This window comes from Pteropus medius, unplaced genomic scaffold, assembly GCF_902729225.1.
Source record: "Pteropus medius unplaced genomic scaffold, Ma_sr-lr_union100, whole genome shotgun sequence".
Taxonomy (NCBI): Eukaryota; Metazoa; Chordata; class Mammalia; order Chiroptera; family Pteropodidae; genus Pteropus; species Pteropus medius.
Window position 1 is genome coordinate 5,696,955 of NW_024349224.1, and position 15,843 is coordinate 5,712,797.

At 38.5% G+C, this 15,843-nt stretch overlaps 1 protein-coding gene across 2 annotated transcripts in view; it reads right to left on the reverse strand.

The window, feature by feature from the left end:
* Window positions 1–15,843, reverse strand: part of RPGRIP1L (RPGRIP1 like) — an 84,949-nt gene that overhangs the window by 15,041 nt on the left and 54,065 nt on the right. For both annotated transcript variants that reach the window (XM_039880886.1, XM_039880885.1), the window contains one exon: window positions 2,351–2,534. In XM_039880886.1, coding sequence (XP_039736820.1) covers window positions 2,351–2,534 — 184 coding nt within the window. The remainder of the gene's footprint in view (window positions 1–2,350; window positions 2,535–15,843) is intronic.

The window sequence follows — 15,843 nt, forward strand, 5'->3', positions numbered from 1 at the left end:
AAATGCAGATTAGCACGCTCAGACCCGGGTTCTGATTCAGTAAGCGCAGGGCAGGGCCTGAGAATGTGCGTTTCTAACATCCTCCCAGGTGCTGCTGCTGCTGCTGCTGCTGGTCAGGACGCCACACACTGAGAACCACTGCTGAGCCCCACACTCCTTTGCCCAATCTTTGAATAGGATCAGGAACTAGTGAACACTTTTGTGTTGAATGTGTGGGAAATAGGGTCACAATGGCCACCTCAAATTAGGTCATGCCATCCGTTTTGTGTTTTCAAACTAGATGTTAAAAAAAAAAAGCCTATAATTTCAAAAATTCAAATATATCCTTTAAAAAGTAATCCTGGTGATTATGAAAAGTAGCAGAAACCTCCATAAGTTAACTTTCATTCTCATCAGAAATCACAGTTGTTTAGGACTTGTTAGATTTGGACATAAACTTACTGAAAGCATGTCTCAGAAAGACACAAACCAATAGTCTAAATACTTGGATTGACTTTGAATTGTCTATCATTAGAAACAAATCCCTCGCTTCTGCAGGTTGGAGAAACCCTTATATTCTCTATCGGTGTCATCTGGCAAATAAGAAATGCAGTCGGTCTAATTATAAAGGGTCGATGACCTTGAATCTCAGATAACTTTTGTCTTAGAGTACTATCATCTCCCTAATCCTTATCTTTGCCAAGTTTCTCCTCCCATTAGCAACAAAACCTGAAGTTCTATATCCTTTTCATATTCCGAATTAAACTTTAATTGTTCCAAAAGACATCCTGTTCCGTGCTCAGAGACTAAGGGCCTAGATCTGTGTGAGTCTCATAAAAACTGTGGACAATCTCATTAATCATTTGTCTTCTCGCTGTCAATTCCCTGCAAGGCTTTCTTCAGCCCAGACTACATTCTTCAGACCTATCGTTAATCTTATCTTTTTCCAAACTGTTTTTCTGCTTTCTCGGCAATTCTCTCAGCAAAATTTCCAAGCCCAATAAAATACGTTTTATTCTTGCTATCAGTATCTAGCAAGTGAAGTCAACTTTGTTCCCCGCCCCCCAGTGTTAGTAGTCCAAAGATAAATATATTTTTTTTGTGTATAGGTGAAACTGGTATTAACATCTCTTAATAAAGAGTGAATAATCCTAGGGATTACTAGTCTATGCCTCTCATTTTATGTAGCTAATTTAGGCCTCAGCATACAACGTCCTTTAGAACAGATTCAAGTTATGATGTAGGGCAAAGCATCACGAGGCTCAGTTAACCTGTCCACTGGTATGGCGTTCAAACAGGAGATGGCACGTCCTAAACTGTCCTCCAGATGTTCCGCATGAATTAAAAACTCATTTGGAAATAAAATTACTTTCACGAACATTTGATAAGATTTAGAAGACGTAAGGACACATTGTACTGATCTTTTATATCAAGTAACAAGTGAATGGTAAATCATTGCAGTAATTTGATGAGATAGTTACTTATTTACCAAAGATTCAAGGAGATTCCCTTGCAATTTACAGGTTGTCTATTGGGTCTGTACTGGTACAGTAGGCTCACATACCAACCAACTGATAGGTAAAACCTTAAATTAAGAGAAAACCTGCCTGCTGCTAAAAATAGATATGTGGACTAAATCAAGGGTCCCTAACCCTGGGACCGTGGACCGGTACAAGTCCGTGGCCTGTTAGGAACTGGGCCGCACAGCAGGACGTGAGCAGTGGGCCAGTGAGCAAAGCTCCCCATCTGTATCTGCAGCCACTCTCCAGTGCTAGCATCACCGCCTCAGCTCCACCTCAGATCATCAGGCATTAGATTCTCAGGGGAGCACCGGTCCCTGGTGCCACAAAGGTTGGGGACCACTGGTCACGATGAAAAGGTATTATAAGAACTTATGTCACTCAATTAAAATGCTGAACATCTAGACACTGAGAGAGATAAATAAACATACATCGTAAAAATATCTATCTGATTCCATTAATCAAAATGTTGAAAAAAATTAGGCCACTGAATCATTCAAATCATATGACTAAAAAACTACTACATTTTTCCCCTTCAAATATATTTTTTGATTAAATTCAATGGTAGACCTTGGTGGCATTTTTTGAATAACACCATGATGTAGCAGGAACATCGAGAAACATTGCTTTTCCATTGTTTTTGTTTTCTCCTAACTTTAGTATTACTTCAAACTTTTCTTCAGTCCTACTTTAATTCCTTAATCCTCATGCTACAGATCTGACTTTTATTAACCTATTCTGACAAGACTTCCGTGATTTTATATGGATAGAGAATTATACTCTTTTCCTTGTTCCTTCGGCTTCTTTCATAGACAAGAAAGACAAAAACAAAAATAATGGACCACACATACCATAGCTATAGTTGTAGTAGACCCACTGCCCACCCTTGGGTTTGGGGAGTGACACAGGAGTCTCCTCGGCAGGCAGGCTGTAGAATCGGCATTCCACAAACAGCCGCTGGATGGTGTCATCGGCAGTCACTCGAGAATCATTGAGGCTTAGAGCTATGATCTCAATTCGAATTTTTTCTGATGTCTGTTTAAAGAGCAAAAAAAAAAAAAACAACAAAGAAACAATTAAAACAAATGAACAGAAAACCCTTTACTCTTTTTCGCTATCGATTTTAAATAAAACATGAAGGCCAATGGGTTTCTTTTTCGGAACACACTGTACACCACTGTTTAGTTACACATGACAGATTATTCATGACGGAGAGAGAGGGAATGAGATTCTAAAGCCCCAGGGTTTGAAGTTGACAGTGTCATGGCGGTAGTCTCCTGATTTACATTCGAGGCTATAAATACTCCACTAGTAGTCTATCAGGAGTGAAGATTATGAGATCTTCATCTCTGATTGCTTTCAGAATGACAAGTATCAGTTGGCCTTGTTTCAAACTCTGTAATGAAGTACGTGTTTATCGCTACTATTATTTAATCTACAGTACCTGAGAAAGTTTCAGTTATTCAGAGATCAAAGCCTGTTGAATAGTTTATGGCTCTTATAATAACATATGCAGCTATATGAATCCATATTAACTAGCAGAAACTATAATTCATTTTCTTATATATTCTGCCATGACATATTTCATTCAATAAGCAGCGTTTTCAAAGAAACAAAATTTTAATCTAATTGAACACATTTTCTTGCAATTTATTTTAATATTATTTTTACAGAAGTAACAACCAAAATATGTATTTGTTTGATCACGTAATTTTCACTTCATTTCTTTTTTAACAGATATTGGTGTCACAGACATTATTTTATTATGGGGGTCACATATGTTTCCTTGAGTAATGATTTAAAACGAGTAATATACTATGACTTAAAAATTAGATCACATCTACCTCTCCCCTTCCCCCTACTATTAACCAATGTCATCATAATAAAAAAAAAATTAGATCACACCAAGATAACAGTTAAATGTTTGTTTTTACAATTTTCAATTTGTTCTTTATTCTCCTTTATTAAATTCAAAGGTATGCTACTGTAAATTATGTAACTTCAAATAATTAGAAAACCCTGAAAATAAGACCTGTTTATATGACCAACTTTTAGAAATTCATTGTTAAATATAAATCAGTATAAATTTACCATAACGATTCCTTAGATATTTCAAGGCATATAATATAATTAATCAAATTGAAAAGCATAAATATCCTATTGTAAAAATATCCCCATAAAGAACAATTTCCATTGCTGTCAAACCCCCTCAATATTTGATGAAGTAATTTTACCCCCTTCTTTCAAAAGACATTTTCTTTTATTATGTATTCTAAGACACTTTAACTAAAAACCCAAATCTGAATATTTCAATAAGGTTATTTTATTATTCAGTAGATTCATGGAAATTTTACTAGGATGACAGAGAAAATTCCACACCATTCTGTCTTCACTAATACAGGTACAAGGCTGCAGCTGGCAATATTACTAGGATTAGCATAGTATGATGAAATATTTAAAGGAAAATTTTTTCTAAAACCTAATAAATCAAATGACTGCCAAATGTCATTAAAGTGATGGTCTTTGACTTGAATATGCTTTTCATATTCAAATTTGAAAAGAAAGAGATGAAAGCCTGGAAAGGTTACTCGGTTTCAACTAATAACCTCAAGCCCTCTCCGTTCACGTGCATAAAAAATGAAGTTGGCTCCATTGTCTAATCTCACTTCAGAAAAGCCCTTCTCTGCTCACTGAAGACTAATGTGGTAAAGAAAATATTTTAGATCATATTATTTTTTTCCTTAAAATATACTGTGGTTGTTAAAATACCACACACATATACATTTTATAATTCTGGTTCAAACGCAGCACAATGCACAGTGAAACCATTTACATAACTTGTAATTTGACAGACTTAGAATTGTCATTACGTCTTATGAAACCTTGCTTCTGCACAAAATAATTTTAAAAAATAGCTATAAAAAAAGCAAAAGAGGTATACATGGTTATTTCTACTACAACGTGAAGATAGGAATTTAAAACTGTTTATCACGGAACCCAATGAAGAGACAAATGAACTTTTAAATAGCAGAGGAATCAAATTTATTTAAGTGGTTATTTTATTAATATATTAACTGCACAACCTCCATATGAAAGCTTGCATTATTATAAGAATAAATTTAAGCTGTCAAATAATAGGATACACAAGAATATAATTCCAAGTGAAAGTGGAAACTTGGATGGCCGCCAAACAAACAAATAAACCAATCAACCCACCAAAATCAGAACTGAGAAAACCCACTGTATTATCCAAATAAATACAAGAGCTTTAAAATTCTTTTCAAGATGCCTATCTTCTCTCTGGTCCTGTTTTGTTTTGTTTTTTAATTCCTCCCTTAGCCTCATTATCTCTATCATATGTCCTTTTTAATTCTCTGACTAATATTACTGACAAAAGTTATTAGTTATCATTTCTTAGTTCCTTTGATGCTACATGAATCAACTTAAAATAAATCCAAAAGGGATAAGTTCCAAGTAGTCTATATCTAGAGAATTGTGCTCTGAATAAAGAATTTTCCAAACATTACAAATTTTGGCCAACGGGGCTTAGCCAACTTATTTTTTCACATTGGAATGATTCTGGTTGTCTTCATGCCCCTGTAAAACAAAAGTTCAACTAGATTATATGTGGAGATTTTGAAGGTTAAGCAGCACATCAGCTGTGTAACAGACAACTCCAACTTAGTGTCAGAAACGAACTTCCTGTCTCTCCTCCCAGCTCTCCCGCAGGCTCCTCCATCCTGACATCTCCTGTCTCAGGTGCTGAGGTCACCGTCGAGCTGGTCACCTACAGACAGGAGATTCTGGAGCCCTTCTTGCCACCTCCATTTTTACACCTACCACATGCCATAGCTCACCCATTCCCGTTCATTTTAGTTCTTAAATATCTCGATGATTCATTGAATTATTGAAAACGTGATATTTAAACCTTGTGTCAGCTATTGGACATATAGAGACAGAACGAGATATTTCTTGTCTCAGTTTTATTTCTAGACAAACTTCTTTAGGTTCTCATCCGATCTGAGGGAGGCACCAATACAGCAGCTTCTTATTACTAGAAAGTCGAAGTTTGATAGAATAAGGAGAGAGAAAAAAGAAGGAATCGTAAAAGATTAGTGGTTGGCAGAACTGTCAGCAGACAGATGGACAGGATGAGGCTATCAGCTCAGTGACAGCGCGATGGTGATCGTGCTCAGGGCATCCGTGGTGTGGTCGGCAGTGTACACTCAGAAAGGCGTGGGTCTACTTTCGCGGCTGACCGAGGGGTGAGGCACTCCTGCCCCCAACCCCTTGCCTGCAGCCCCAACTATTCTTGTGGCAGAGTTCTCTCCGTCTAAAAACACATCACACATCACCTCTGCTTGACACCCTTTCTGTTACCCTACAATCTAGTAGTTTGCCCAGACGTGTGGTATGTTGTTCACACTGCTCGGCTTTTGCGTCGGAAATGTTCTTCTCTGTCAGGCGGAATCCCGCTTATGGGATGCCCTGGGCCACACATCCTCTCCTCTCACGAGAGCATTCCCGATCTCCAAGAGCGAGTTGGTGGCCCCTCTGGGCCCTCACTGCACTTTTCCGTCACAAACATACTGCATGGACTTGTTCATGTGTCTGACTCTCTCTGCAGACTGAGCTCTTGGAGGCCTGGACCGTATCTTAGTCACCTTCTGTTACTGAACACCCTCCCAGGACCTGGCGCATAGTAGGCTCTCAATAAATACTTAATAATACAGAGTCAATGGAAGCTGAGTATCTTCTACATATTCAGAATATCTTTATTATATATTGCCAGAAATATGTGAAGCTGCAGTCATTAGTGTTTTCTCCTTTAACAAATATTTATCCTGTCTGCCATGTTTTGAGACGTTGGTGATTATTAACGGTGGAAAACACATAGCAATCTTGTGTTTCTAGATTATAATTGAATAAGACTCTCGAAAACAGAATCTAGCGAGTAGGGTACTATTATTTCGACTTTTCTGCATGTCTGAAAATTTTCATAATAAAAAAATGAAAAATAAAGTTCAAAGAGAAGAATTGGAAGTGAAAACGATACCCTGATTCAGATGACAGAGACTGCAGCAAAGGCTTCTCAGACAGACGCGTGACAACGACTCCGGAATTCCCAGCGCAAGGCGACGGGTCATGACCCTATGGGGCATCAGCATCCTTCAGATACGGGCTTTTCTCGTTTTGTTCTTTTCTGCGTGTGTGAACTTTTGTGACCAGGTATGATGCTACTTCTCAGGACTTTTTTTGTCTTGTTCACCAATTGCCCTATCAGCTTTCCTAGTTAGCAAGATGTCAACGTCGGCATGTAAAAGCAGCATTTTAAAATTTTGATTGTGATGAACAGAAGTAATAGAAATCACTCAAATAAGAACGGCATGCAACTTATTTTTAGTTGTCTGTATAGATGGAACTACACACTATGTGATCGAATGATCTAGAAATGTGATGACAGCTTGTATTATTCTCAGAGAAAAAAAGTTAGAGTTCTCGTGATCTTGGCTCAGCTCCACTATTGCTCCCTGACTGATGCTAATTCACATTTTGGGCCATATTTTTTCTATAGTATTGGGCTCTTATTGGCATGCTTAAATTTTTTATGTTTTACTTCAGAGGATCATGCTGAATTCTTCCTCTGGTTTCAACCGTCACAGCAGTCACACTGGAGTTGGGTTGTTAGGCTTCTAAGAACTAATTCAACTTGACGGCCCTTAAACAGTGTTGCTTAACTGAGAATGGCCTATGATAAAGGTTTTGCAAACTTGTTTCGGCCAGTTATATTTAGATCTAACTATGGTGAGATTACATGGGAGTTTTATTTTATTCTAAATTCCTACGATGAATTAATAGTTCTTTGACTTTTTAAATTATGAGGTATAGAAAATAATTTGGCATATTCGAGTACTCAACATCTTAAACAGATGTGGCCATTTTGCTGTATCTGATAAAAGTCATTTTGTTGTTATTGTTGATGAAATAAAATATTTCAGATCTAGGTAAAGCCCTCACTCCTCAATTCCTTCCCCTCCTTCTTTATTTCCCCAGAGGGAACCACTGTCCTGAAGCTGGTGTGTCGCATCCCCAAACATGCTTTTATGTTTTCTACTACTTGTGTATATACCCGTAAATGATCTATAGTATTGTTTTTAGATTTTATATTAGTGGTATCATCCTCTAGTAATCATTCGGCAATTTTTGTTTTTCTACTTAATACCATGTTTTGAGATTTATTCATGTTTTTAATTAAAATCTAGTTCATTCATATTAACTGTTATATAGAATTTCATTTATATTTCATATATAATCTATAGTTTATTTATTTCTCTACTGATGAAGAATTAAGTTATGATTTTTTTTGCTATTACAGACAATGTTACATTGAACATCCTTTTGTGTTTTCTTGTGCAACTTTTTCTCTTAGGAGAAGAAAAGTTGGGTGACTTCACAGGATTATCATTATTCCCACATAAATTTACATGAGTATTATTTTTTATCACTATAGAAATGTGTGTGTGTGTTAATAAATCCAAATAAAGTCTATCTACAAGAGCCACAGTATGTAGAACTTGGGTACTTAATCACAAAACAATAGACCCGAAATGGAAATGGAAGGTGACGATCTATGTCTATGCTCTTTGAGAACAAAATTTTAATAGGGGTAACTCCTAAGCTCAAAATAGTTGGTTCAAAAAATCAAATGCCAGTGGTATTGACAGAGCCATACATAAGTAGGGTAGGGATATATAATGACTCATGGTGATTCTTATGACTTTCCTTCTTCATTTCAGGCCGGGGTGGGCGGAATCGAATCAAAGACTCAGAAACAGTCCCCCGGACCTTCACACTAGACTCCAAAGCTTCCCCATATTAGGAATCATACTCACTTTTCATACAAGTTTTTACTGAAAGTCTTTTAAAATAAATACTACTACTACTACTACTACTACTACTACTACTACTACTACTACTAATAGCAGCTCTTTGGAAGAAATAAGAGCAAACAGAAACTCAAACTGTCAAGGTCATAATTTTTTTTTTTTTTTACAAACGAAACTCAACAAAACAAACCCAGTTTTCATCAGTGGCAGTAACCTATCTTTACTCATAAGTTCTGTAAAAGGCACTATATTGAAACAAATAACATAATACTGAAAACTTCAGTATCGGAGATCAAGATGGTGCTGGGGTTGAATGCTTGTTTTCAGAGGAGCATCACTGTCTCCCTTACCCACCATGTGGACCACTGCATCCGTGAGAGTCAGCGAATCACAGCAGCTTGTCACCACATGTTCTAACGTGATGGCTGGAATAGCTTTTCCTGTTCTAATACACCTGAGGGGTGTGACACATTTCCATCACTGACTATGGCTTACATGGCAGTATAATGTGAAGGAAGGAAAGAAGTTTTTAAATTACCCTCAATTTCAGTTGATTTCGCTAAGCTCGTCCACTTTCACCATCATTGAAAACAGATGTCATAGTAGAGTGGTTCTTCATTTTGGCTGCACGTTAGCATCACCAGGGGAGCTTTAAACAAAATTCTAATTTAACTGACCTGGGTGGAGCCTGGACCTCGGCATTTACAAATGCTGCCCAGGTGATTTTAATGCACAGCCACGGGGAGAAGTAGCGCATTTCTCTAATGCTGTGGTTCACAAGCGTTATACTCAGAAGGACCTGGAAGGCCTAATAACACACCGAGCACGGGGCGGCCTCAGAGCTTCCGATTCATTAGGCTGTGGGGTGGGGCCCAGAATCTGGAGCTCTCATCAGTTCTCGGGTGGTGCTCATGACCTGGTCTGGGGACCACACTTCAAGAACCACTGCTTGGAACCAAGAAAGATTCAGACTATGTTTGTCGACCCTTTCTTTAAATATGCTTGTTAAACTGTTCTTTGGTTATCATTTAACATTTTACTACAAAATAGGCTAACAAATTATTTCCTTTTTAGAAGCAATCTACACTCATTATTGAGAATAATCCAACAATATCAATCTCAAAAAGTAAATGTAAAAGTGCTTTGTTTCCTCCATTCCCTAACTCCGGGGTGGGCAGATTAAAGGGCCAGAGAATAAACATCTTTCATATCGCAGGTATATGCTTCCTGTTGCAAATACTGAACTCTGCTCCTGTAGAGTAAGAGCAGCCATAGATAATACGTACATGATGAGTGTGGCTTTGCTCCAATAAAACTTTATTTACAAAAATAGGCAGAGGGCTGGATTTGGCACAAGGCCATAGTTTGCTGGCCCCTGCCCTGATCCATGTCCCAGACATAGTCGATGCTAACAGCGTTTGGATTATATACTTGCAGACATACTCTTTGCTTACATAAACCTAAATGTTATGTCTGTATGCTCATATAAAAAAATATATCTGTATGAATGTACTTTTTTGTCTGCTTCTTTTTAAATGGAATTATCAGTGAGGCATAATTTCCTACCCATTAGTTTGTCAAAAGGTGGGATGTGAGGAAACAGGAATTTTCATACATTGTTATAAAAAACATATTAACTAGAAATGTTTGTATTCCCCTCAACAGGTAGAATCCTAATGGTCCATCAAAAGGAGCTTATTTAAATAAATACAGTATAGCGATACAATGGAATATTACATATATGTTAAAAGAAATAGAGCATACTGCTATGGAAAGAAGTCCAAGATAACTCAGTAAAAGATAAAAAGTTGCAAAACATAAAAAAAATAATTTTTGAAGCAATTAGTATCAGAAGAGTAATTCAACATTTACTTGAAATATATTTTGAAACCCATCCTATCTAGCTTAAGATATGTAAACATCGGGAGGGGCTTATTTTACCCACTGATAGATCATATTTGATTGTGAAGTGATTTAATATTTTTTAATACGTGGATTCTGAAAGTAGCGTATTGCTTTATGCATTTTGCCTTTCGAAGCCTTAAAGCATATTTTGCTGAACGTCCCTGTTGCAGCCACCTGGAAGTGCCAGTTCATACTGTTCCAGAAACCCCGCTGTCCAAGGGGAACTGCAATTTAGTCCAACTGAACATGGCTGTTCTGACAAAACTGCTCTTAGTAGAAACGGAAAAAGAGAAAGCTGTAAACACGTACTGCACAGAAGAGCCCACTGCTCTGATCCAGCCTGATTTCCCATCCTCGCTTGTGGGCACACTTTAAGAAATCCAAGTGGATGGCAGTACATTTAGTTGTGAACATGGAAAGCTGCCTTACTTAAATGGTAACATTAGAAATAATGTGAAAGAAAGATTGTTAATTTTTTTAATGCCGTGACAGATGCAAATTTTCAGTTTTGATGTCTATTTTGAGGACCTAAAACAAGGCTTTTAATCAATGTATTATACATCAAATTGATACTGTTAACTTCTGATTATTCAAATTAATAAAATATTCATAGAGAAATGTCCAAAGTTTTACATTTCTCGCCACCATGCGCCCCCTCTCCCCCCCGCCCCCATTAATTATCATGCCTAGAAGCCTTTCAGTAAAAGCAGCAGCCATCAGGCTGACAGAACCTGACAGGCCAGCAAGGCCCAATTACACTGGTACTGTGGCACTTTGATGTCCTGGAAACGAAGAGAGATAGGGGCAAACTGGGTAGCACATTATGTTAATGACTTGATTTAATCCAGCCACTAAACTTATGTAGCCTGTTAAAAAAGATGCTAACACTAATTATGCCACTTTGGAAAGGAAAGGAGGGGACAAGCATTTCATTCTGACAAAGTGAAGCTCATAAATGTTGTAAATGAAATGAAACAAAATGAAGTAATCTATGATTAATTATACATCACAGACAGGAAGAAAAGAGGAAGAACCAAGTAACATGTCCAAGTCCTGGGAAATCCGTTAGATTCCTTTTAAGGATCAACGTCTCTAAGAAATAACCAGGGGCTGTCAGATCCTTAACATGAAAAAAAAAAACCCTGAATGATCTTAAACTGCATACATAGTGTAGCAGATAACTCAAATTCGTAGTTTAATTGGCATAAATGATATTTATCTAGGACACTACTTCTAGTCTCAATTTTGTGACATTAGGATAGAAGCAATTAAAAAAAATCTATATAAAGTGGGGATAACCACAGTTATCTAATTGCTTTTTAACTAGTCTCTGTGCCTCTAATGTAGTCTTCACCTTATTGATAGCATGATCTTTTAAAGTACAATTTAAGAGTGTAATCTCCATAAGAGCAAAAGACTTATTTCTCTTGTTCACCGCTACATTCTCAGCCTCTAAAACAAGGCTGGGTACACAATAAATGTTCCTGAATATCTGTTTAACGAATGAGTGACCTTCTTCCCATGCCCCCAAAATTCTCACTGGCCGCTCACAGAGTTTCAGGATAGACTCCAACCTCCTCAACGCACAGAGGTCTCACTGCTCTGGACAGGCCTGTCTTTTCAGTATACCCTCCTGGGGCTCCCCATGTGTGCCATAGGCTGAGCCCATCCTAAAACCGTATTGTCTCCCAGAACAAGCCATGCCCCACATTCTCTCAAATTCTCATGCTTTGCCCCTTTGGCCTGTGATGATCCCTCCTTGGCTCTCCCTAGCTCCTAATCATCTTCAAAATTTGGTTCAAGCTTCGTGGGCTCTAGGAAGCCACCCTTGATGGGGCCCTCAGGCTGAGTCGGGTGCCCCTGCTGAAATCCCCCACAGTGCCCTGTGCATGCCACTCTCTGCTGACCACCATGCGTTGTGACTGTTTCCCTGACAGGATGTGACTTCTTTGAGGCCAAGGATTGCTTCTTTTATGACACCCAGTAGATGCTAATGAATGAACTGCTGTGAGAATTAAGAGAGATCACGTACGGCGTGCTTAGCGCATAGTAGCCATTCTGATGAAAGCTACGTATCTCTGCCCTGAGATTTCTACCTGAAGCGGTTCTTAAGGAAGAGACAAAGGAAGAAGCTATAGAGCCATAAATATTTTTAAGCTTAATAAACGTTTCACCTTAAACACAATCCTCAACCAAAGTTAACATCATCAATAATCAAACAAAATGACGTCCTGCGCTTCTTGATACGCTGCACGGGAAGCGAGCAGCATTGCTTCTGCCCAGACGAATAGCCTGGATCTAATATGCAGAAACATCACGCAAATCCGAATCGAAGGGTACTCTACAATACAAATGGCCTGTGACCTTAAAACACGTCAATGCTATGAAAGGCCGACACAAAGAAAGGCTGAGGAATCATCGTGGATTAAAAGAGAAATGAAAACTAACTGCAAAGTGGGATCTGGCTTGGATCTTGGACCAGATCAACAAAATGCTATAAACGATACAACTGGAACAATTGAAAAATTTTAATGAGAACTGTAGATTAGATCATAGTATTACGCTGTTATTCTGAAGTACTCAGGGTAAAAGGGCATGATTCCTGCATCTCTCAAATGATTCATTGCAATGATGTATGTAAGAAGGTGTATATATTAATACATATATGTACACATACACAAAGACAGAAGAACAGAAAGACAAAAACAAGTGTAGCGAAATACGTTAACAATTGGGGATCGTGGGGGGGGTACGTGCAGAAGTTCTTTGTCTCACTTTTGCAATCTTTAAAGAGAAAAGTTCCATGACTCATTAAATGATTTGCTAAAGCAGCACAAAGAAACATGAGTGTAATCACTAGAAAATGCTGTATTTCACCATTATAATGATCTCTTGAGTTTTGTTCCCGTGTTCACGGACTACGTTGTTTTACCTTAGTTCTTTATAATTTAACAAAACTAAAGTTTGCTTAAAACAGAAGATATTGGTCAGTGTCTTCTACTACAAGTAGAATTTTTCCAAGCACATGGGAACTGAGTAATGCCTACTGAGGAACAAAGTGCTGCTTGGAGCAGCTGCTTGCTTTAAACGATGTTCGCACAGTTGAGGTATCATCTAAAACTATTACAAGAAATAACATTTTGGAATGACAGTGAAGGCTGTATTAAGCTGTAGCAAAGTAACAGATCACTTTCTCAAAAGTAAAAAGAAAAAATACCCCGTTTACTCTAAAGGAAATATATATGTATACATTAGAATCAGTTGAATATTTTAGGGGAATAGTTCTTTCTCTCGCTCAAGTTCTTCGTTAAATCGAAGTTTTTATCCTGCCTCTCAGCTCAGGGCAACGTATGCTTCCACTGAGATGCTGTCACTGTTGCCAACGGCTGCAAGGTTCCGCCGTGGGTTTAATACAGGATTTTTCAACCTCACAACTATTGACATTTTGGACCAGACGGTGCTTTGTTGTGGCTTCTGTGCACTGTAGCATGGTTAGCAGCAACCCTGACCTCTGTGCACCAGACACCAGTAGCAGTCCCTCCCAGTGTGATGAACAAAAATGTCTCCAGACATTGCCAAATGTCCCTTGGGGGACAAAATTGCCAGTCGTTGAGAATCACTGGTCTAAGGTGATATAATTTAGATACCATTTTCCCATATCTTGCAAGTTACTTTTAGATAATAAATACAATGTTTGCGAAATAAACTATTGCATTGTCTCTCTAGTATCTATAGGCTAAAACCTAAAATGTACAGTTCTGCATTGTAACTGAGGCCTTGTATCCCTTTATACAGAAAGGCTGCTCTAGTTAGTGTATGCTTGACTTCTGAAACATGTAGTGTGCATCTCTGCCTGTACTAGAAGTGCTCACGATTTTCTCTCTGCAGCAATACATCCCTATCTTTGAGATGTCACGGTTAAGGGACGGTGACACGTAAAGCAGGACACTCCTTTTGACTGTGTGACTGGCCACAGCTGAATGGACCTAGGGTGCACAACTAATAAAAATGGACCCAACCCAGAGGCTAGCCACGGCTAATCAGATCTTTCTCCTTGGGGCTGGGAATCTGTGTGTGGCTATCTTTGGGCGAAGTCCACGGTCAGCTTAAAATGAGAAAAAGCAGACGTGCAGCCCACGAGAAAGGGAAGGCGGGCGGGTGGGCCAGCTTCGGGCACAGCCTCCATGAGGTCTATTAAAATATCACTCTCAATTTCTCTTTTCTCTGAACTTCCTTAATTAGTGGCATGACTTTGAACAAGTCACCTTATCTCTCAAGATCTCGCTGTACTCACTTGGTAAAAGAGGAAGGGTCAGAAATCAGCTAACTATTCTTTAACTCAAATATCTGATTACAATAACAATTACTCGTGCTGTCTCCTGACATTGTTTTATGCTGTAATTTAATTGTCGAATTACTATTTAACTTCTCAGGAACAGGCCTTTCCAGTAAATGGGGTGGGCTCCAGGGGGCAGGGCCAGAGCACTGTGCTTACCTCCTCAGGAGGAGTGACCACAGACTGCAGAGGGGGAAGCCCTGGGGATCACTGAGTTACGAGAGGAAGGGGTGCTGTTTGCAGACTGATTAAATAAATACACCCCTTGGTACCTGCCTTCTTAGATCCCAGGACTGATTCGATATCTCATTTCTCATATTCTTTTGTTCAAAAGGCTAGATAGATCATCCAGTTGTACGAAAATCCCAGTGAAGTGGGAAAAGTCTTGCAGAAGAGCTACTGATACGTGAGAAATGCCGGAAGTAAACATGCAGGTTTACTATTCCCGAAGTGATGAATGGATGGTTCTTAATAAAGTGACGTGACAGTTAATTTATGTGTCCACTTGCCTGGACCACAAGGTGGTGCCCTAACATTCGGTCAAACATTATTGTGGATGTGTTTGTGAAGGTGCTTCTGGAGGAGATTGATGTTTGCACTGGTAGACTGAGTAAATCAGACCGCCTTCCCTAACGTGGGTGGGCCTCGTCTAATCAATTGAAGACCTGAATAGACTGCCTGACTGCCTGACTGCCTTCGGCTGGGACAATGGTTTTTTCCTACCTTTGGACTTGAACTGAAACACTGACTCTTTTTAGGTATCCAGCCTGCCTGCTTTCAAACTGGAACTTATACCATTGGCTCTCCTAGTTCTGAGGTCTTTAGATTCAGAACCACGCCATTTACTTTAGAACCACGCCATTGACTCTTCTGGGTCTCCAGCTAGTCAACTGCAGATCTTGGGACTGCTCAGTCTCCATAATCACGTGAGTCAATTTCTTATACTAAACCTCTTTCTATGTTTACATATTTTATGGGTTCTGTTCCTCTGGAAAACCCAGACTAACACAAATGACTATACAACTAAATCCTACACAATAAGCCTGTTTTCCCTGGATTCCCATTATCAAAATTTTCTATTGGAGGGCAGAGAATTTCTAGTCACTATTTTGATAAATAATTGAACAAGTTCAGATTTGATAAAATAAAAAAAAGTTAAATCAAATTGAACTAAATGCTATAATTAAAATCTTCAGGGAACCATATGTAAAATTCC